Source organism: Strix uralensis, chromosome 3 (genome assembly GCF_047716275.1).
Source record: "Strix uralensis isolate ZFMK-TIS-50842 chromosome 3, bStrUra1, whole genome shotgun sequence".
NCBI classification, from domain to species: domain Eukaryota; kingdom Metazoa; phylum Chordata; class Aves; order Strigiformes; family Strigidae; genus Strix; species Strix uralensis.
Genome location: NC_133974.1, coordinates 81,569,441 through 81,593,425, shown reverse-complemented (window position 1 = coordinate 81,593,425; position 23,985 = coordinate 81,569,441). Strand labels below are relative to the sequence as shown.

The window sequence follows — 23,985 nt, the reverse complement described above, 5'->3', positions numbered from 1 at the left end:
AGGGAACTGGGGTTGTTTAGTCTGGAGAAGAGGAGGCTGAGGGGAGACCTCATCGCCCTCTACAACTACCTGAAGGGAGGTTGCAGAATGCTGGGGATGAGCCTCTTTAACCAAGTAACAAGCGATAGGACAAGGGAATGGCCTCAAGTTGCGCCAGGGAAGGTTTAGACTAGATATTAGGAAGCATTTCTTTACAGAACGGGTTGTTAGGCGTTGGAATGGGCTGCCCAGGGAGGTGGTGGAGTCCCCGTCCCTGGAGGTGTTTAAGAGTTGGGTTGACATAGCGCTTAGGGATATGGTGTCGTTGGGAACTGTTGTGTTAGGTTAATGGTTGGACTAGATGATCTTCAAGGTCTTTTCCAACCTAGATGATTCTGTGATTCTGTGACCTAAGGTAAACTAAAAGCTAAAACCACATGGTAGGAAAGGAGAAGAAAAAGGGTTGATTCCCTGCTGGCTGCCTGTGGCAATTGCTTCCCTTGAAAACCTGCCTTAACTGCAATCTCAGGGTTTGCAGGTGCAAGGCCATGAGAGTAACAGCATGGGAACAACAAGGGGAAACTACTGCCACAGGGGCTTAGTAAACCATGCCACAGCGGCTTGGGTGGAAGGGTACAGAAAACCACTGCCACGTCAGCTTGGGTGAAAGGCAGGGCACAGACCTGCAGATGGAAAGCCCTTATCAACACAAAGGCTAAGGCACACAAAGTGTTGCGCCACTGTAAGAATGACAATAAGGGTTTTTTTTACCCATCTTTATGAATAGGAGGATTCAATTTTGAATCATGTATTTTAATTAAATATCTGATTTATGTGTACTCTAGAAACAATTTTATCTTGTTTTGAAGCAGCATTTCCTTTGCTAAGTCTGCTAATTGATGAAGAAAATAAACAGTTTATCACTGGATCTGCTGAGGGAACGGTAAGAATTACACATTAAACTTAATCTCTATGTCAAAACAGTCAGCTATTATTAATGTATCTGTATATACAAAAGCTTCACAATCTGCATACATGTTTTCAACTGTTGCAACAGTTATTTTAGTAAGCATAATTCGATACTTTGAGCATAAACCATATATGGTACCTAATGAATTATGGATATATTGGATAATATATGGTACATTATGAAATGGAAACTTTTTCCTGAAAACCAAGATAGTTTTTAAGGGCACAATCACTGATTATATAAGATGAGTACTCTGAGAGGCTATAAATATATCTGTTTTAAAAGAAAATAGGTGAAAAATAGGGTTCTCCTAATTTGGCAAAGGAATGAAACACATGACAGTAAATGGAAGAGATTATGATTTCAGGATGTTGGAATTCTTATCAAAATGTGATAAATGTGAATATGCATTTCACTGCCTCTTTAATATAACGTTAAGAATATATTTATGTGAGATTTTTCAGCTGTTTTCCTTCAGTGTTACCATTCAGGGAATTGTGAAGAAAAATAAAGGTGTAACTATAGTGGTGCCTAAAAAGAGAAAGGTATAAATGAAATTCATGTACATGACTCAATGAGCAATTACATGCAGGTTTCCTGTGACTTTTAATTGTGGGAAATAGTCTATGAGGAGTTTTTTTCAAAGACATAAATCTAGGAATTAGATGTGCAGTTCAAATTGATGATTTGCTAATATTGAATATATCCTTTGATAATCTTAGAAATGCATATAATTGAATTTCTGGTCCAAGGTGAGATTCCACATACAAAAATTCATTAACATTTTAAAATATTGTACCTTTAGTTTGTATTCATGTAAGCTTTATGTTTAGTGTTAGAAGGTTATTACTATTGCTTCTTCTTTTTCTTGCAGCTTTGGATCTTCAGTTTAATCAGTGATCATAATTACCGTTGTGTAACACATATCAACTTAAAGAAAGAGCAAGAGAAATTCTGCAATAAAGTGTGGAAATCTGGAAAAGAAATAGGTAGCACAGTGCTTCTAGAATAATGAGAATTTATTATAAGTGATAGAGTTATAAGTCTCAGACTGTGGCATGGAATTCTTGCTGAAGCTGATATGGAGTTGGGTATTGGCATATCTGGAAAGAATTATTTGACGTATCTGGAAAGAATTATGCATGTATGTCTGTAATAAAATCTTGGCCAATGCATCTGCTTATAAAACATTGCATGATGTGAGCTACTAAGCATTTGTTTTTTATTAAATTCATTGCCCAAGGCTTCAGTGAGAGCAGAATCACTGCCTAAAAATTCATCCATTGTCTAAGTGGAGTACAATTTGTCAGTTACCTTTGAAGCTTCTAGGAATCTCTTTATTTTTTTATTTTTTTATTTTTTGTATCCATACCACTGCCTCCATGATATGATATTTCCCTGGCTGTGGTATTTCTAGTGGTATAACACAGAGTACTTATAAGTCTTTAAACACTGCACTGGTAGCTTCAGCAAGGTGATTCCATGTTCCCAAATGAGGCATTCAGACTACCTGCACACTAGCTGAAGTGAGTTGAGGTCCTCCGAAAGGCAAAAAAGAGGGAGCTTTCTTTAGGGAAGGGGAGATCTGCTTTCTCTTGCTTGCTTTTTTTCTGGCTGCAATGACTGTTGTATTCTTAGCTGCCTAGTGGTCCAGCTTCAATAATCCCAAGGTCCTAACCTAATGAGAAAGAATTTTTACATTTCTTTTTATTATTGAAAATATATGGATGTCATTTTATCTCTGGATGTTTGAAAGAGAATGATGTAGTGTCTGTGCCTAATGCTGAATCCAGTGCTAGTAGTTCCTAGATGTGAACTGCGCATGCATAATGGAGGGGAGGCTCCTTGGGAAGATGAAACTGAGGTGGCTTTCCATCTTATTTTTGAATTATGTTGTAACTTTAGTGTCAAGGGAATTATCAGGCTAAGTGGAAAGGTATCCAGTACCTTTAAGGGTTGTTGGAATACAGCTTTTAGAGTCACTTTTTGAGGTGAACACACCTAAATTCTTCAGACTCCTTAAGTAGGCTCTTTGGATTTTATCTCTAAGTATTTGAAAGAGATGGTGCTAAAAATAACATAGTAATGAGGAAAGATATTTCAAGAGCGCTAGCTCTTAAGATATATCCATCTTTTGAAATAGAAACTTCTTGAGCGTGGTCTTAGTTTATGCTGTTCTACTACTTCCAGTTCCCTCTTAAATCCTATCTGTTTCCTTTCTTTAACTGTTTTTTGATAGCTAGTATTGTTGATTGTCTTTCTTAGGTGAAGGGCAAAATACTTCCAAGTTTTGCAAAACAAACAACGTGAGACCAGAAGGATCAGTGGAAACATCATTGCCTGTCCTCTTCATTGAACACTGTGACTTTCTAGTATGTTTCCATAATGAAGAAAACATGTAAGTCCCTTAAAATACTACCAAGTATTTGGCTGGAATCTATTCCTAGGAGTTCCTATGGATCTTGGATTATTTTCACTGCAATTTACTATTTTTTTAACAGTGCAATAGGAAAGTCAAAGAATGTATTTAGTGATGTGCAAGTTTTGGTGGCCTACTCTTCAGCAGATAATATACACAAACTGATACAAAATTAAAACTGGTTTTGTGTCTAAAAAATAATTTTATAAAAATGGTATTGGGAATATCCATTTTAACATCTATTGGTAGGAGTTGATCAGGGAAGATCAGTTAAAAAAATAATTAAGAAGACAATTAGAATTAAAAAGTCAAATTTATTTTTAGTTTGCTTTCCTAAGGAAATAAGTCTGATGCAGTCCTGTGTGCCTGTGTCAATTTGCCTTCCAAATTTAAATAACTTTTGAACTACATAACCTGTTCTAGACAAACTTCTGACAGAGAGACAGACATTTCAAAGCATGCTGATTTTACTCTTTCCCATGGAATTGTTTGGCCAGGTAGAGGAGAGATATCTAAATTAAATTTTATAATGCATTTCTTTCCTGAAGAGAAGTTTAACCATATTATCCAGCACCTGGGGATCTGTTCAGGATACTGCCACAAGAACTGTCTCATAGAACAACTTGTTTTTGTTGTTATTTACAATTGTCATTTGGATAAATTTCTCATCCACATCACATTGTAGGAAACTCTTCTTCTACCTTTGCCCTATGGTGGTATGCACAGGTATAACAGATTTTGATAAACAGCGAAGAAAAATATCCAGCAGTCCTGGAGAACTTTGTTTGTCTTTATGAATTGAAGTAATTATTAACAAAGAGTTATTTTCATGATGCCTACGTTTTCAGAAGGAATACCGCTTTGAGGAAAGAAGTGGTGATTTTTAAGATGTGTTGAGATGAGACATACTTTAATGGAATGTCAGAATTCTTAAGGCCAGAAGATGAATTATTACAGTCAGTTAGTCTTATTGCTTGTATAATACCACTTTCAAATCATCAAAACTTTGTCTTCATTCAAAACTATAGGTTTGATCTGAACTACAGCACATCTTTAAAGATGGCTAATTTTCCAGTGATGAAGAATCCACCATGTCCCCAGTTAAGTTGTTCCAGCAACTAACTCATTCCATTTTATTTCTAATCTGAATTGCCCTCTTTTCATGTACAGTTATTGGCGTTTAGTATGTTTTTTATTCTGATAGTCTAGAGACAGCTACTATCAAGTTCCCTCCTTGCATAGCAAATTTTAGCTCATGAACAACTTATCTTTACACTTCTGGATAAAGTAGTTTGCACATTGTATAAGACACATTTTAAACATTTGCTTTTGAACTTTTTCTGAAATTCAATCTCCTTTCTTTTTTAATGCCCTTTTTGGACATGGTTGCCTGAAATGGATCCACAGTAATAAGTTAATTGAAATAATTTTCTGAATTGAGATAACATTACTTTCCAATACCCACCTGATACTGCCTGGTGTTGTACATCTAAGGACTATTTACCCTTTCAGCTATCACATCACAGTTGGAGGTTTTGTTCTGCTTATAAACAACCATGACCATTAAATTCTTACTACGAACCCAGTTCCACTATCTTCTGTTTTTAGAGTTTTTAATTTAGAAGTATTTTTCTGTTTAATTTTTAAATTGCCATGTGTTGGTTTTAGCAGGTGGTTCAGATTTGTCTGAACAACTGAGCAATCACTGAGCAATCACTGATTTACCACTTTTCCTGCCTGCCATGAAATGCAACAGTGAAACATTTTTGCAACAATGATTTCCAAAAAATTGTGGGTGTCATACTTCCCTAAGCATTTTGACATTGAGGAATTTCATCACAGCGGATGGCATTTTATTATTGTAAAGTGGGTGTGAGATCATCTTCCTGTGTATATCACTTGATATTGTTGTTAATAATAACTTGATAGTGCAACTTCTTTATAAATAATTCAAAGAATTCACAAATTAAATCAGTCTGTTACTGCCATGCATGAAAGTAGTGCAAACCACAAATAAAACTATATAGAGCACATAGAAGTATCACGAACCAGAACTGAAACTGTCTTTCCCAGTCTGCTTTTTAAAGTATTTGACAGTATTTGACTGTTTCTGGATTTGCTTGTTTGGTTGTTTTTTTTTTTTTTTTTTTATTGAGCCACTGTGCTGAGTCATTTCATGGCAAGTTTCAGCTTTAAATTTTTCCATACCCTTACTTCAACTCTTGTGGTCTGACTTTACCAATCAAGCTGATAAGTCTACTCACTCTTATTTGGAAAATTTATTAAAATGTTAATATCAATTTTTATTTATTGTGTTATCAAAACATTTTTTAGTTTTTGAGAATGACAACTGTTATTTTGTTATAATCTTCTTATGCTTGATAACATTTTTCTTCTGTGAGGGTGTTGACTGAAAACATAACCAGTTGGTCTACTCTGTGGTGTTTGTGAAGGATGGATTTCATTACATAACAGCAATACTACTGCCACTAAGCACAGACTAAGACAGACATTCCAGGCTTCCTGGTTTTTTTTTTTTTTTTTTCCTTAGTTTGTGCTGGTTTTTCTCTTGGACTTTAACTATGTACAAACACATTTAAATTTCACTGCTTTTTGTGTTTTCATATTACAGGTGGTAAAAGTAAAAATATATATGGATTTGCCTCTCTGAATTTACTCATTGTGTATACCGTGCTTTTACAGCATCTTCCAACTGTTAAAAAACACAGTAATTTTTGAAGAAAAGTATTTCCTATGCTGTTTTAGACTTGCCATGAGCATTTACATAAAATCAATGATTGTGTCCTTAGTTTTCAAAACTTCCCCAATTTTGGATAAGACTTTTTACTTTGAACTACAGATTTTTGGAAAATGCTGTAACTTTAATATCTTTTTTGGTGTGGTTTATTATTGTTGTTGTACTGGGACTGGGTAACAAGTATTGAAAACCCCAATTGCTGTGCCTTGTATGGTAATAACAAAAGCTTCTTTATTGTACTCAGATAATTTTTTCTCCTTTTTTAATAGATATTCTGCCCTGAATACTAGCTATTTTTGGATAGGAAGCTCTACTGGCTTGTTAATAATTAATTTGAGAAACTTTGAATTAGAAGCTTTTTTGTCTTACAAAGGTATGATTATAAGATCTCTGACTACACTATAATGTAATTGCTTTCCTTTGTTATCTGATATAAATAGTGTAAGAATTCATTTGTGAAATAGGAGAATACAGTAGAAACTAAGTGTTTTTCTTTATAAATGTTTTTTCTAATTCTTTTTCGTATGTTTTTCTGGCACTGCTGACTTGTGTCAGGAGATTTGTCAGCACTAGATTTCTGTAGTGGCTAGCAATGAATTTTTATTTGATTTTGCAGTTCATGAGTGTTAAATACAAGGAATGTTATTCTACTCCTACTTTAAAATGTGGAGGTAAGCTAGAAGGATATACACTGAAGACTGGATTATGGTGGTGTCAAATTAGTATGAGTAATTTTTTTTTCCTGTCTTAGAGATGATAGCTTTTTCTTTTGAAATGCAAATACAATTTTATAGCACTATGTTCTTTTTGGTAAAGATTACAGTGACCTCAGCATTCGATTTGCCAGATCGTGTGCATTAACAAGGAAGGCAGTTAATGGAAAGGTCAGTACACAGTAAACATTGATTTAATGAATGTTTACATTTCCAGTTATTTTCAATAAATATTAATTACACATTTTGTTTACAAGATTCATGTACACATTTGCTTGATGTGAATTACACAGTAGTTTCTCTGGAGAAGGTTGATTCTTCTTGATGGAATCTAGTAGTTTAAATAGCTAGGTAGTTTTAAAGCTCTCACAGTTTGTATACTGTCCAAAGTGATTAATAAGCAAAAGGAGAACTGTTTTTTATAGTGTTTGGTGTGGACTTTGAATGTCAAGAATGATCACTGTGGGAGCAGAGGCGATCTTTTAGGGGAAAAAAGATATAAGCATTGTTACACCTTGTTTCTCAAGCAATGTTAGGATGAACTGCTTCTGAATCCTTCCAAGAAATCTGTGAAAACTATTTGAGTTGTGGGAAAATTTCTGTGGAAAGTCACTAAAACTGCTTTTAAGGAAATTAAAGGCATTCTTGTCTGTATACTACATTTCTGATGTTACAGTTTTGCTACAGAACTGAGCTGGATCTCAGCCTTTCTACATATTTAACATAGCAGTGTTCTGTTTTAAAGGATTTTGTTTTAAATTCAGCTCTTAGCATGTTCTCAGCATGTCTCTGAAAACAATCTTTCTTCCATGTGTGCTGCTTTTTTCACAACTCTTACTGCAGAAGTATCTCTATTGTAGAAGGTATTGGAATTTCTGGGACTGTTATGTATGCAAGTCTGTTAAGACATGTATTTATGCAACATAAGCATATTTTTGAAGGACAGCATTAACCACTTTTTACTGTTTAATGCTCTGCAAGACTAAACCCATGGATATTTTTGACTAATTTTCATAAACGACAGAAGGTGATTTCATTTTCTATTATAAATGCTTCAGTGTTGGTGCTCAAGTTATGATGTAAATGTAGTGTTATTTTATGGTATAATTACTGGTGCAGGTTTTATGCTTGATCACCTCAATGTTTGAAGATGTGATTGCTGTGTTTGAAGTTAACCTTGCTGCATTGGTGAGAAGTCAGCAAAGTGATTTTCTCCTACGTGGAAACAAGAACAGTCTATCAGTTATTGCCAGGTACAGAATAACCAAATTATTTTTCCTTTGAGTTGGATTATGAATTTTTTTTCCTGATACTGAAGTGCATTAGATGGGTTTGTATAGTGCTATTTGTTGACGTGGTTTTATTTTACTTGTTTTCCTGTCATGCTTTAGTTGTATTGAGTGGGAGAAATCGCATAATCACAGAATAGCTGAAGTTGTAAGGCACCTCTGCAGGTCATCTGTCCAACAACTGCCCTGCTCAAGCAGGGCTGCCTACAGTCAGTTGCCCAGCATCATGTCCAAATGGCTTTTGAGTATCTCCAAGGAGGAAGGCATCACAACCTCTCTGGGCAACCTATACCAGTGCTCAGTCAACCTCACAGTAAAAAAGTGTTTCCTGGTGTTCAGACAGAACATCCTGTATTTCAGTTTTTGTCCATTGCCTCTTGTCCTTTCACAGGGCACAGAGCCTGGCTCTAGAGTCTTCCTTACAGCCATATACTGGTACATAGGCTTGTTCCTCCCGCGGTGCAGAACTTTGCAGTTCCCCTTGTTGAACTTCATGAGGTTGCTATCAGCCCATTTCTCCAGCCTGCAGATATGTCTCTGGATGGCAGCACAACCTCTGTTGTATCAGACGCTCCTCTCAGTTTTGTGTCATTAATAAACATGGTGAGGATACACTCTGCTCCTTCATCCAGATTATTAATGCAGATGTTGAGCAGAATTGGACCCTGTATTGATGCCTAGGGTATTCCTCTAGTTACTGGCCTCCATCTAGACTTTATGCCACTGATCATCCCTGTCTGGGCCTGGCTGTTCATCTAGTTTTCAATCCACCTCACTGTGTGCTCATCTAGCCCGTACTTCATCAGCTTCTCTATGAGGATTTTATGGGTGACAGTGTGGAAAGCCTTACTGAATTCTGAGTAGACAACAGCCACTGCCTTCCCCTCGTCTACCAAGCCAGTCATTTTATTGTAGAAGTTTATCAAGTTGATCAAGCATGATACAATATTCACTGAAGTGCAGCTTTCAGTGCTTATAATAAAATCATCAGTTAATATTCACAGAAATGGGATTTAACATGTAAATGCAATGGTCTGTGAATCTAGTCAGGGCCAAGGCTAGTCTGTACTACTGGGAATCTGAGCTGATAACTAGTCCACTATGCCTTATTTCTGTTTACGAAAAGCTCATTGGTATTGCACATATACATACACACATGCACACTAAAAAGGAATTTTAACACCATTTCCTAATTTGATGCTTTTGTCCATTGCATTGATTGATTTTTGTGCTTGGTTTTATAACTTAGGTGTTCTTTATTGACAAATTCTCCCTTGTGTAAAGGTTTAAAGAAAAACATGAAAGAACCTGCTAGTAAAACACTTGGTAAGTATAAACTAGTCTTGAAAGGAATTAATAAAGTTATATTTTTAATAACAGCAACTGACTCACAACTGGCTTGTGCCTAATACAATCAATATATTGATTTTGTTTTAAATATATATTGCATTATATTTTTATATTAGTAGGAAGAATTTTATACTTCTAGTAGTATTTCATATCTTACATATGTATTTGTAGTGAAAATGATTCTAATAACATATTTTTCTTCTTTCAGAAACAATCCTCTGAGAACTTTTTGTGGATTTTCAGAGTTAGAGTGTAGAATGTTTACATTTTTCATAAGTCATTCTTTTTCCATAACATGCAATATATTTTTCTGTATAATTCGTCATTTCTTTCTTAACTTTGATTACCTGTTTTGGTGATTTTTTTTCATATTTAATATGAAAAATATTTCATATTTCATATGAAAATATTTCACATTTCATTTTTCAGTTCATATTTATCTCCTTTTCTTATTACTTTAGAGTGTTTGGTCATAAATGTGTTTTGTAACATAAGGAGACATCAAATATTTTTACTGTGCTGGCTTAACTAAGTATCTACCTTAACTGTAAAAATATGATGTTAAAAAATTTTAATGAAAATTAAATTGTTTTACTATAGGAGTGAAAAGCACAGTGAAAGATCAGCCATTGGTTTTCCATAATAAAATTAAGTCATCAGGTTATACAGCAGCACCACGGTGAGTAGATACATTACTATTTTGTCTGTTTTATTTGTGTGTGATATTTTGTCACATGATAGAGCCATGTAATCTCATGATTGTGAAACTGATTACCTGTGAAAACCAGATATGATTTTATCAAACAAAATAATTTTAAAAAGATGTTGTAAACCAAAATTTTTGCAGCTTCTGGTCAGTGTTCAACTTCCTTTCAAAACCTATATTAGGCATTGTGTCCCTTTCATTAGATTAAACTCTTGTTTCTTCAGCTTGCAGAAAGAAATGTCTGAGAACTTTTATATGAATGGATTTTGACCTTCAGAATGTATTATGCAACAGATAACTCACAAAACCCAAAATTTAAGTGCAAATTCGAGCATTAGATCATTAGAAAGTTATCTTGTCATCAATGTGTATGTTATTTTACCTACTGACATTGCTAGGAGACAAATAGTGGGAAGGAAGTAGGATTGTTTTTTGTTTGAAACAAACTATTTCTCTCATGAAACATTTAATATTTCATATAGGAGAGTCTGTGTTTTTTCTTGTAGAATGACCATGTTTTCTCCAAATAATAACCTGAAGAAAAATGAGGTATCAAAGTGGAAAACCAGTTGTAAACGGTAGGTGATCTAGAAACTTCATTAGAGGAGGAGCAAATTAAAATGAGGATAAATACAGTTCTGTTGGAAATATGGTTTGTAGTTTCTTTAGGGGTATCACTGGAACTAAAAGGCTTTGTAAATCTGTTATAAAATGACTGCAGCAAGTGATTCAGATTATCAGACTATCAATTAAATTTGAGTAAATCCTACGTATAAAAGAAAAAATACATATCTATTTTCTTATATTTTTGTTGCTATAAAGAACCGGTGCTAAGTATAGTTGGAAGCATAGTCCCAACATGTTCTTAAGCTGCAATTGTAGTTACAAAAATAACTGAATGTGGCACAGTAAGACTTAGTGATTTCAGATCACATGCCTCATTCACCCATAAATTATGTTATTTTAAGCTAATGCAAACTTACTCTAATGGATTTAAATAGAGTATACATAATGGTACAGGTTGACCAGTGGATTCATCATCACTGTGGACACAAAGAATGAATAGAATGAATGTTTTTTTAGAGTTGGCACTTTCATGTTAATTGGTGTGACATGTTAAATAGGGATATTACACACATTTTTTCTCTTTAGTATTATATAAAGTCTTTGTTCTATGTAGTACAAACAAAAATAAAGAATGATTAATGCCATCATTTTTCTTTTTTTTTAAAAAAAACCTGTTTCTTAAACTCTTGATAGCTCAAGATTAAGTTTTTGTAATCCTTGCACACATAGGCAAGCCTTTAGATGAGGACTTCAGATTGGTTTGCACTATTTTATGATAGGTTAAGCTACTTAGAACTTTTTGTGGGGGTTTTTTTAGTATCTTGTTAAATAGATGATCAGTGTAATTATTTTTACGTATGGAGATATTTTTCATATTGCTTATTGTCACAACAAGGTAGAATTTGCATTTTTATTAGATAGGTATGCAATTTAAGAAATTTGATTTTATGTACAAGACTATGTTAATTCTTGATCTCATGAATTCATAACAGTTGGTGATAAGAGTAATTTAAGTATGACAATATAAAATTCATTCTGCCTCTTATCTTGGATTTAACATAAGTTTTCCAGGAAATATTTATATAAAGAAGTTTAGAATAGCTCCCAAAACACATTTATTTCATAACTGAAATGAAAATGTACTGCGTTTAGATATCATAATATTTTTCTTCTCTTTCTCTTTTTTCCTTCTTTGAAGTAAAACCAAAGAATATCCATTGGAAAGTTATCCTCCAATCAAGTACGAGAAAGAGATATCTGTTACTTGTAAACCAACACCAATTTGCTGCATTCAGTATTCCGGTATGTACAGGCTTTATAAAATCTACAGTTGTGTCAGTGTGCAGGAAGAAAAACAAAATTTGTGTGACATGGTTTATTAAGACCATGGATTTACTAGATAAATTTCCAGAAAACTTTCTGGCAATATCATGTTCTGTTTGATCATTTTTTGACTTGCAAAACCATGTAAGCTGCCAACATGTACACAAAAGGATTTTACATCTTGTTTCCTTTTGGACTTATTCTATGGCTTTACCACTACAACTTGAAAATTAGTGGTCTAACGAGTTCACTCACTAAGGAATTTATTTTCTGAGACATATACTTAGTGTCATTAGGGTGTATTAAAAGCTGAATTTCTGTTTCAAAAGAATCAGAACACTCCTATTTCTCATGCAAAGATTATCCAGTTTTTATATATTAAAATATAAAAAAAAGAATTCTTCCATATAATCCAAAGAAGGGTATTTTTCTTAACTGCTTTGGAAGTGAGTCTTGTAATTAGTCATTTCCAATCCACATAAATATGATTATACAGGAACAACTTCTTAGATTAGCAATCAGATGTATTACCAAGTATATAATTATGTCAGTGTACACTTTGCAAACCATGATATTTTCAAAGTATCTAAATATATATATATTTATATATATTTTGAGGACAAGCAACTTTCATCTTCAGGAAATAAAAACAATTAGATGCAATCAGTAACTTTTCTAAAATATATTCCAGCCATCTCTCTGTTCCCTTGAGAATGGGAAGAAATTATTTTATGGCTCCTGAAAGAAGTTGGTTGGAGAGAGTTTATTTCTAGGAATGTTATGTGCACTTAAAACTAAAAGCTCTTTTTTATCAAAGAAAAGCAACGTTATAGTTTTGATAATGCATTTTAAGTATAAATCCTCTTTTACTTACTCTGAGGAAGGAACATCTGTCTCTGTCTCACACACACACAACTTAACCACAGTTTAGCAAAACAAGGTTTAGCGAAAATTGCAGAGATTTTTTTTTCTTGGAGTAAAAAAATCATCTTATTGTAAGCTTGTAAAAAGGGGTTCTGTTATTGGAGTCTGTGTTGACCAGATGGTTCCTAGATTTACAGTATATTTTATGTTGCAAATTTGCAACTTGGAATTGCAGCTTGGAACAATCTTTCAAGTGGTCTCTGTAAAGTATGAATCACAATAATATTTATGTGCATCTAAACATAGTAGAAAGAAAATGAAATAGAAAACTTAAGTAAAACTTAAGAGATTGTAAAGTTGCATTAATGAGTTAATGCAAGCCTTCTTAGATTTATTAAACATCCTTTTGTAGTATTGGAGGTGTTACAAGTTATGACTTGTTGTTCTGTGTAGAAAACAGTTCAGAATATGAGATGATGTTCCATTAAGCAAGCCTCCAATATTCTATGCAAAATTTTTTTCTCTCATTCTGTGTGCACAAGAATGTTTATATATTGTTAATTCTGTGACTTACCTTATATCACTTACCTGATATACTTACCAATCAGTTCTCCTGTTGAAAATATATAGTCAAAACTTTAGGAAAATTGGGGGAAACCTGCAGAAGAGCACCACCCTTTAGCTCAAAGACTTCATACCTTTGAGTTTGTAGGGCATACATTTTTTGGAATATTTTGTCCAGAACTACTTATCTTATTTTTGTGATGGAAATATTTAACAGCATTATTTAGTATGTGCAATTACTAGTACTTGGAGAAAAAGTCAACTGAAATGGTCAGATAAACTGCAAAATATTTTTATAAAGTAGCTCTTTGCCAGTTTAGTATGATGGTACATTTAATAACTGATAACAGAAGAAAAGATTCTGGAATGGCTCTTCTTACCCTATTGTGTGTCTCACTTAAAATTCACTTTTAGTAGATAACTCTCAGAGATTAGAAATATGGATCTCTTATCTGTTTATATTGCCATAATTTGGGAAAAAAATGTGTTGTGGAATATAGTATTGAACCTGCAATGTGGATGACACTTGGACAGTGAATAGCAGTGCATAATGTTGGTGAAGTCAAGCATGACTTTTATTTCCTCTCCCTTTGTAAAGATGCTCAGGGGATTTATGAAGGGGCTGTTCAGGTGGTACCCCTTTAAAAAGACTTTTCATGGTGAACTTCATAGCAGTGATTTGAATTCTGCACTTCATTTACATACTTTCTCTCATTGCTGTCTTCTCTTGCTCCACCCTCCCTTATTTTTTCTCATTGGTTCATGTATCTGCTCTTTATTATTTTAATTTTTTTCAGAAAAAGTTTTTGAGCAAACAATTAAATTTCACAAATCATGCCATTATGTAGTCATGAAGGGAGTCTGTCCTGTCATTGTGTATTCCTGCTGATTACCAACATAAATGAACAGTCTGACTGCACTTGGATAGTTTTTAGGATTACCTTATGAAGAAAATTTATCATCTTTAAGAAGCAATCCAGAATGACTAATATGTGCTTTTTATTGTAATATATAAGAAAAGGAGATATGACTTTAATAAGAAGGTAATAAGAGGATATTAAAAAATTAGTGTAAGGAAATAGATTTAAATGACTGCTAAAAATTTTTGCACTTAAATTTTTGTAGCCCTTTTTTTGTGAAAAGTGAATTTCTGCCTTGTGATGAATAACGGTTTTGAGAATATGTCAGAACAAGAAATGAATTGCATACAAATTCCTACCAGTGTAGGAAATAATATCTGGTTTGTGTTTTGTTGTAGTGACATATGTGATTTTTTATGATTAAAAGAAACAGCACATTAGGTCCTTGTTGCTTTCAAATATAAATCATGAGACATTCTTTACAGGGGATGGAGAGATGCTGGCTTGTGGCCTGGCTGACAAAACTGTACTGATACTCAGTTCCAATCTCACCGATACGTATAATGTCTTTTCAGGTAAATTTATGAATTACATTATTAAAGAAATAGTATATGATTGAGTTTAACCCAAAATGGCATAGCAATTAAAACATTCCACTTACTTAAATCACCTTGAGAACAAGGAGGGAGAGGGGATACCGCTGATTTAAGATGTAGAGGTTATTTCTCTGATTGGTTAATCTTGTTCTAGAATTAAATTGCCTACTGGGTTTTCCCATTTCTCAATTTTTAGAGATGTAAATAGTAATCTATCATGATATATATTGCAGTCTTAATTGTGTATGTATATTAAAATAATTAAATAGAAATAATAAAGACAATATACTGTAATGATAATGCATGTGCACATTGCAGTAGTGTATTGTAATAGATTATTAGCGGAAAAAATGACTGTGATGATTTGGCAAAAAATGTGTTTGGTTTGCATCTCCAAACTTCTAAAGAACAACTATTTTTAAAAAAGGGACTATTCCTATGGAGAAATCCATATCTGTAAAAGTGTATGCATGTGCAAACACATGCATTACTTAACACTGTAAATGAACCTTAGAAAATAATTCTAAATTTCTAGAATAACTATCTGTTAAATTTTTAATAACAGTAAATGTTATGACTTTAAATCAATCCTGCTAAATGAATTTTCTGTGGAAGTTCTTAATGGAAGATGGCTGTCATAAGCAGGCCTTAACAAGTATAAAAGTAGACTATTCTAAGTTATTTTAGAGAATTATTTCTAAGTAGATAACTCTGATAACTGATTTCTGAAAACTGGGGATTTTTGGAGTAATTTAAATTGTATTTAGTGGAAGAAGTGGTGGCACTGTGACAACTAATGGAGGCCACATTACAGATATGATCCTCTTTGTGTGAGGAAATTGATGAAAATATGCCTTGTAGACAGGGTAGTAAGGTCTTTTTTCTACACAATAGCAAATTCATAAACTTTAAAAAATATTTTTCTTCATGTATCACTGACTAATTTGATTAAATTCCTAGTGCAAGTCATATAAACTGTAGGCAGGAATAGTCTTTTGAGGTTTTATTGACATAATTTTGTTATTTAAGTAGTACTGAAATGAAAGCAGCAATTTTTTCCAAAGGGACCCCATATATCTGGAATATATTTAACATTGTTTTAGAATATTTCTTCTAGAATGGATTTCTAAAAAATGCTATTAACCAAAAGAGATCAAAATCCTGTATTTCCTTCCCTTACTTGTTACAAGCATCTACAAAAATAATACTACAAGCATCTACAAAAATAGTACTGCTACAGTATTTAGTACACAGCAGTTTAACAAACTTGTGCCTAAAGAATTCAGTGTTTCTTCAGGTAACACATCTTTTTTAAGTAATCTGAAGAAGCTAAGATGTAAATGATTTTCAAGAACTTTAAAGTCTTTTTGGTAGCAGGGCTACTCTGAACATGAAGTAGAACATAAATGTTGCAAAATTATTCCATGACGCTATGAATTATCATTGTACAGTATGTGTTCTGTAGCTGTTCTTTGCAGTTTGTCTTCTGCTTCACAGATCCACCTTCTCTTTATGTGAATTGCTATCAAGAAGTTAGACAGGCTGGTTTTACATGAATGTATATAGAGATTATGTGCTGCAGAAAGTGACATTTCAATTCTGTGAAATACTCTTGTTTGGATTTTTTTTCACTGGGGTTTGCTTTTATGCCAGCTTCATTGATCTTGAACTGGTAATAGCTGGGTTTTATCTTTGTTTCATGTCAGGGGAAGATACTAATTTCATTGACTCTGTTGCATGTATACCTCTGTATACTTGCTATATACTAATATCTAAGGAATGGCTCAATACTGCCAATAACAGAAAACATAGACTTTAATAAGAAACAATATTCGTCTAAGTAGACATATTTGAAAGCAGAAGACAAAGATTAGAATTTAGAGGTTTATAAATTTGAAAGAAAATCTTAGTTCATGTTACTCTGTAAATCATGAAGGAAACTGTACTTAGATTTTGACATATTATTAATGAAAGGCTTTGTCTTTCTATGAAGTAAAGTTAAGTATTATGATTTCATAAGATGTTTCAACATCCAGAGCTTCCTAAAATATTTCAGTACTCTGAACATGTGGGCTAATTTATTGTGATAAAAGTGATCTGCACCAAACTTCATGCTACTAGAGAAGCTTTTTTTGGTGCCTGTAGGTAAGGCGTCAAGTACTAGTTCTTTCTCTTGCTTTAAAATCTTTTTATTTATTACTAAATTGTTCTTCTGACAGTTGGCTTTGTTCTATTAGTTTTCTCAGGTTTTGCACTACTATCTAATTTATTTCATTGTTACTTTTAATTCTTTATCCTATGTCTTTTTTTATGATGCACAGTCTGAAAAGAAGTGTAAGCCACATTCTATTTCAGGCTCTGTAGGTAGCATAAAAATGCAACCTGTTAGTGCCTGTAATTCTTTTCAAAAGCAACATAAATGTGAAACTGTCAGATACTGTACTATAGGGGAGTAGGAACCACAGACTATCAATTATGTGCTTATTTCATTCAGGTAGTACTTCTGTACAGTTCAGATTAACATGAAATCACCTATATATTTTCTACTTTAGATGCCTTTGGTTTTGAAGTGTCATAATAAATTTATTTTCTTTTCATTAAAAACCATAATGCATTACTCTTATTCAGAGCTGCAATTAATTGTGATGTAAAATTTTCCCTTTCAAGAAATGGCAATGATATCCTGCTAAAAAATTTCAATTTCAAGGTGGTATTAACATCTGAATATAGCTGATTATTGAATAACATATTTTTATAATGCACCATCAGAGAGGAGTGGTATAACAGCAGCAATTTTGCTATAACCCTGATTTATCCAGTTTTGTTCCCTGAAGTGCTCAGTTACAGTTTTAAGTAGTTCTGCATTCCTCTTCTATGTTGGCTCTTCAGGTGTCTGTGTCCTTTAGTGAAGTGCAGGTAATGCTGACCAGCATTAAAACAGTTACAGTCAGCATGGCCCTTTTGAAGAAGTCTTTTTACAAAAGCAACTACTCTGCTTCTCAGTGTGCTTCAGGACTGGGGAACCCTGAGTAACGCCTGTTTTGAAGCTTACTGGCCTCTTGTAAGCCAGCTGGCATCTCCTTCACTGTGCTTTGGGACTGGGGGACCTGGAGTGCAGAGATTCTTAAGCTTTTTGCATGGCTCTTCCAATTTTCCAAACCTCAGATTTTCCTAAAGTTTCTCATGTTTCTTACCACTTTGGAAAACTTTTTGTATATTCTGGTAAGTTGTTTTTATTTGCTTTGTTTTGTTTTTCTTTAATGCAGATAACTCAAGGCTTCCAAAAGGTTTTACAAAACCAAAGCCTCCAAATAAATCTTTGTGTTAAGAATAAAATAAATGTAGTACTTACATACATTCTTATCCAGTACCTATGCAGTTTTCTGGTGAAAATTCTACAAGTCTTTGGTAACTGTGAATTAAAATATCTTGTTTATAAACATTTTCATATATATATGGTATCCTAGAAGATCTTCATTGCTGATATAAATTGATTAGCCTCCCTGTAATTTAAAGCAATCATCTTTTTTTATATAAAACTTTAGTTGATTAAAGAGAAAATGTGCACAAGAGGGCAGCATAAGAACTTTGAATGTTTTAAGGCTAGATGAAATTCATCAGACTTCATCTGGGCAAATTAGAATAATATGGGCCAAAGTTTGTTAAATTTGTTTGACATACTTTCTTCTTTTTTGACGTTTTTGATCAGCTTCAATATAATTTCAGATGAAATTAATAATTTTAGTTTCCGGATGATGTTTCTGGCTTTCGAAGTTCTTTCTTTGTAAGTTTCTAATCTTGTTTTTAACTGTGTGACACCAAACTGGAAGTCTGTTTCTTGTAGAAGCTTTTTGTTATTAACTGGAGATTATAATACTTTAAACTACAATTTTTAAACAGGCAGTTACATTTTTTTAATCTAATGAGACAGTCCTGCAGAAGTTGTTGTAGTGGCATGTTCATTATGTTTTTACAAAAGCAGCTAACGCAGTAATAAAAGCCTAATGAATAAAACAAAGTATTGCAACTATTTGCAAGGTCTTAAGTGGTTTCCAGATCATATTAAATATACAAATATAATACTCAGATTCTCTTTTTGAGTAATACTGTGTCTTTGCTTAAACTAAATTTCAAAGATGTTTCTTGAAAATGCTCTTCCAGTAACTTTGAAAAATTAGTCAGAATTATCATTGTCTGAGTATTGATGAGAGACATTTTTTCATGGTTTTTGATGGAAGAAAAAATCAATAGCTGGTTTACTGTTATCAGTTTTAATCCAACCATTTGAAGCCTGTATTTAAAATGTATTTTAATATTGTGTATAATTATATTAAAACAGTACGTTTCACTCTGAAGAAATGTATAAATGCAAGAAATGAGCATTATTTTTCCATTATTGTTTTTATTAGGTCATGATGGTGCACTTAACTCTGTTGGCTGGAGTCACGACAAGAAATGGTTAGTTTCTGCATCAGAAGACAGAACTTTAAGGGTCTGGTCAGTCTGCAATAATGAACCTGCCCTAATTCTGGTAATTAGAAACTTCTGTCAGTTTGGTTCACAGAGGACACTGTTTTGCACTTTAACAGAAGGCACATACTGATTTTCAGAGCTCCTGAGTGCTGGTGATTCCAACTGATACTATGATCTTGGTGGTCTCCATTGACTTCAGATTAGGCTTTTATCATGATAATTTATGAAAAGAAAAAAACCAGCTTTGGTAGACAAAACTAGTGGGCAAGTCTGGAAGTTTTGGTTTTATTGTCTGCTCAATATATTCTATTTTCATTAGCTAAGCTCTGCTTGACTTTATAGTCTACTCCCCAATTCAAATGGAAGTTTAGTGTATAAAGCTAGATTGTATTAGATTTAATCGACTACAGATACTATCAACATTACTGCCAACTAATTTAAGTAGAATGAAAACTTTGAGATTAATAGATGTCAAAAATAGGAAGGGCCACTCCATAATAGATTAACCTCCTGGCATATAATCAGGATAACAGGGACACTATGCGTTAACACCAGGAATCTCAGACAAAAAATATTTGTAATCTTAGAACCCATTCTTAATAATTTTTTTTGCATTTCAGGGCAAAGAAAAGTTCCATGAGACTGTACGCTTTGCACAGTTTTATTTTATAGATGCATTTATATTGCTGTGTTGTGGAGCTGAATTTCATCTGTTAAGTTTCCATGTAGATACAACCAAGGATGACCTCAAACGGTGAGTACAATTTCTCATTAACAGACCAGTTAAAGTACTTATATTGTTTGAGCTGTGATTTTGTGGGTGGTGAGGTGGTCTGGGGGGCAAGAATATTACAGAATTAAAAAGTGAACAAGTTGTAAAAGCTAATTGTAAAAATACCTTTGTTCTGGAATAATAGAAAAAAAAATTGAAATGTCAAATAATTTTTTATAGTGCATACCTTAACTGCTGCAAACACTGTATTACTATTACTGTTACCATTTGGGACCTTCTGAGCTTTATCTTCTGCCTGTTTACATCTCAATGTGCATTAATGTCCGAAGTTATGTTTTAGTAGCTATTGCAAATCTTTCCCTTGTGGGAATATTCTATATATTTTTTCTTTCAAAGACTCCAACATGCTGCGACTGTTTTCTTCCTTCTCTGTCAAATGGTAGTAGATCACTTTCATAATTTTCACTGACTTTACAACTGTTATATTGTATTTAATTATTTTTCTTATTATACTATGTTGTCTCTGTGTTTCTTCATTGCTAGGCATCCTTCATAAGCTTTTTACTAATACTATTCTGTTTATCATTTTGTGTCTCCTTCTTTCTGACTTGGAATAAGTTCTTTTATTAAGTGTCTGATATACCTTTTCTATTCTTTTAGTTTATAATTGGAGATAAAACTGTCCTTGTATCCTTTTTTACTAAGTTTCTCTGCTCTTCATTTGCTCTTGATGATTTTCAGAGGTATTTGTGTATATGATACTTTATTACATTCAAATATATATACATATATGCATGTATATATGTATATGTTTAGAGACAATAGCATTTAAAAACACCTTGAAGAGGTATTTGTCTGATATTATGACTTTAGATTTTGAGTGGAAGGACAAACAGAATTAAGGTTACAACACTGAAGTCAATTAGTTGATATTGTGAATGGTGTGTTCTATCTGTTCATGATATTAAATAGTATTGGGATATATCCTTAGATGGGATAAACTGGCCTATTTCCTTGGTAGATTTGCCCCTGCGCAGAAAAACATACTAAGCACAGGCTTAAATATGTTTTTGCGTAGGAGTGCTTTCCTTGATTGAGGCATCAACCTGGTAGGTGGAACTTCACTGAAACTTTAAATGGTCATACAGAAAACAAAAGGAGAAAAAATGCCAAGTTATATCACTTCTTTAAAATACACTTTCTTAAGAACATAAATTCCTTCTTCTTTGAAAAAATAGCTAATGGATTATGATCTAAGTTCCATTTAAAAATTCTTCAAAATTATTAATTAATTGTGGTTTTCAGTCACCTGCTTGGTTTTACAGTTAATCCACTGTCCTTTGTGATTCTTTACCTTCCATTTCTGGTCAAAATCCTTAATGGAGGGTGTTGTTGTGGCTCTTATTATTTTAGTCATATACTCTATTTGGAATGGGAATATAGCAAATAGACTGGAAAACTAAATACAAAGGAATACAGAATTTCCTGCTTTGATTTTATAGTATATGCATTACATTAAGAGCATGAAACTAATAGAATAAAATGAAAAGAAAATACTGAAATAGAGACACAAGTTCTTTTGAAAGGATTTTTTTTCCCATTGACTTTTTTTTCTCGTAACTGATTCTACAGAGATCTCATGTTCTGAAGTGCTTACCCTGTAGCAAAGTGTAACAGTACATGAAGGACCTGGAATGCAGGAAAAGTGATTCCTGTTTCTAGTTTTGCCTGAAATCTATTCATAGTGTAAACAAGTAATATTTGGAAACTGAGGCAGGCAACTTCTCTCATACTATTCTTAACTCTTTAAATTTATACAAGCAATTGTGGAGGAATGTAGAAAAATAAGATGGAAAACGATATTCTGGTATTTTAGATCCTTCCGCCTTCTGATTATTTTTCATTTTTAAGATTTAGTTTAAAATATTTTTTCCTTGTATTTGTGGGGGCTTAGGCTTTAACAAGGAACTTTTATTGTAGTATATAATGTGCTGGCTCTAGATATCTCCGTTGTTTTTTTTTAATAAATACCTATGCCTCCCAGAGCAAAGTATCCAGTAACCTGAAGAAAATCCATACTGCAGTTACTGTTGTGGAAGACTTGTCTTAAGCTAGTTAGTTCAGAAACAAAAGGCAATGTGGAACTTGATGTAACTGTAGAACCCACTCAAGAAGTTTTGCAAGGAATTGGGCAGTGAATTTCAACTGTGTTCTGTGTTGTTCCAATTTCTTTGTTAGAAGCATACAATATCCCGGTTTAAAGCTGTTAAAGTGTTAAAATATGTGTGTAAGGTTCTGCTTCTAGCAGAATTTTGTTATCGCCATCATCTTAGTATTTCTCAATGCATTAACACGAACTCAAAAATATGCAATTAGACTCTCTGGGATATTAGTCTAATGCCGAAACACCAAACACACAAATGTAGATATTACAACAAATCCACAAACCAGTCTGAGGCCTGGTTATATCTATATCTATAGCTATAAAAAAAGGTATTAAAGGTTAATTTGCTTTGACATTTTCTTGTGGATTCCCTCCAGTTCATTTTCCAGCATTTCTTTCTTTTTTTGAACACTGCATCATTCCTTTTGTTTCTCACAACTCTTTCATTCTGCCTTCTGAGTCAAGTTTGGAAGAGTGCTTGAATGGAACTGATTCAAGAAGACAATAGATCTAGCCCCAAACATGCTTTATACCCTTAATCAGAACGGCAATGCAGTCTGGCTAACCAATGTATTTCAGAGTTGAAGACAGTACAATGACAAATCATATCACTCTTTCTCTGTGCAGAGTTTTCAAAGAACTCCCCATAAGTATTAATTAACTAAGCATTACAACAACTGAATTAAATGGTCAGATATTGGTTCAGTTTTAAAGGTGAAACTGAGAAGAGGAAATAAGAAAAAACAATGTTATATTCCTTATTGGCTTATTTAAATATATCCTTATTTACAAATGTCATAGAGGAGATTTATTACAGTTCTGGTAATAGGATACGGATCTCCTGATTTCTGCTTCTGTGATTAATCTCAAAATGATTCACAACCTAAACAATTTTCTAATGTTCTCCAAAATTGCTATCTATTGAATTTCCACTCTCATCAGCAGTTGTGCATGCTGATATGAAGTGTAACTATTTGCTTCTCAGTTTATTATTATTATTTTAATTCTTAATTACTTTTAATTCACATAAAAATTTGAGCAGAACAAAACATCTATGGGTTGTTATCTCATTTTTATAGTTTTTGTGTACTGTTTTAAAGATCAGAATGAGCAACTTGAAAGGAGTTTAAAAAGGAGAAAATTATGTTCCATTAACAGAAACAGTGTCTTTTAAAGCCATTATATTTAGCAACTGGTTGTAGTAATCATACATACAGTAAGGGGAGTAATGATAAAATATCTACTCTAATGAAATGGGAAGCTATACTAGAACATATTATAGATGGATAGAGCAAAGGCCATGCTAAGTGGATTTAAAATTTAGCATGCTAATGATACATAGGAGCGTGTTCATTTCAGGTACTTCTGGAAAGTTAATGTTTAACAGGATAATTATTTTCATGCAAACCACTTTATGCCAGTTTAAACTTCTTAAGTAAATGGGCTACGCAAACCTGATTAAGCAGTATGATAATAAGAATATTCTAAACTTGGTTCCTTTGAGCTTTAGCCATTAGATCAAATAACCTAAACACTCTTTGTTTTTTACCAGAAACAGAACGGAAGCTAGATGAGAAGTACATAAGTCATAAGATGAATTCTAACAATGTTCTAACAGCAACCATCTCTAAATGCTTAAATTTTCCCATGTTTATCT

At 33.2% G+C, this 23,985-nt stretch overlaps 1 protein-coding gene across 1 annotated transcript in view; it reads left to right on the top strand.

Annotated features, from left to right (window-relative positions):
• Window positions 1–23,985, top strand: part of WDR27 (WD repeat domain 27) — a 71,567-nt gene that overhangs the window by 8,469 nt on the left and 39,113 nt on the right. The window contains exons 6-18 of the mRNA XM_074864613.1: window positions 849–922; window positions 1,824–1,938; window positions 3,215–3,347; window positions 6,396–6,499; window positions 6,943–7,010; window positions 7,959–8,092; window positions 9,378–9,454; window positions 10,079–10,157; window positions 10,691–10,762; window positions 11,950–12,053; window positions 14,848–14,937; window positions 19,368–19,489; window positions 20,052–20,185. Of these exons, the coding sequence (XP_074720714.1) occupies window positions 849–922; window positions 1,824–1,938; window positions 3,215–3,347; window positions 6,396–6,499; window positions 6,943–7,010; window positions 7,959–8,092; window positions 9,378–9,454; window positions 10,079–10,157; window positions 10,691–10,762; window positions 11,950–12,053; window positions 14,848–14,937; window positions 19,368–19,489; window positions 20,052–20,185 (1,306 nt within the window). The remainder of the gene's footprint in view (window positions 1–848; window positions 923–1,823; window positions 1,939–3,214; window positions 3,348–6,395; window positions 6,500–6,942; window positions 7,011–7,958; window positions 8,093–9,377; window positions 9,455–10,078; window positions 10,158–10,690; window positions 10,763–11,949; window positions 12,054–14,847; window positions 14,938–19,367; window positions 19,490–20,051; window positions 20,186–23,985) is intronic.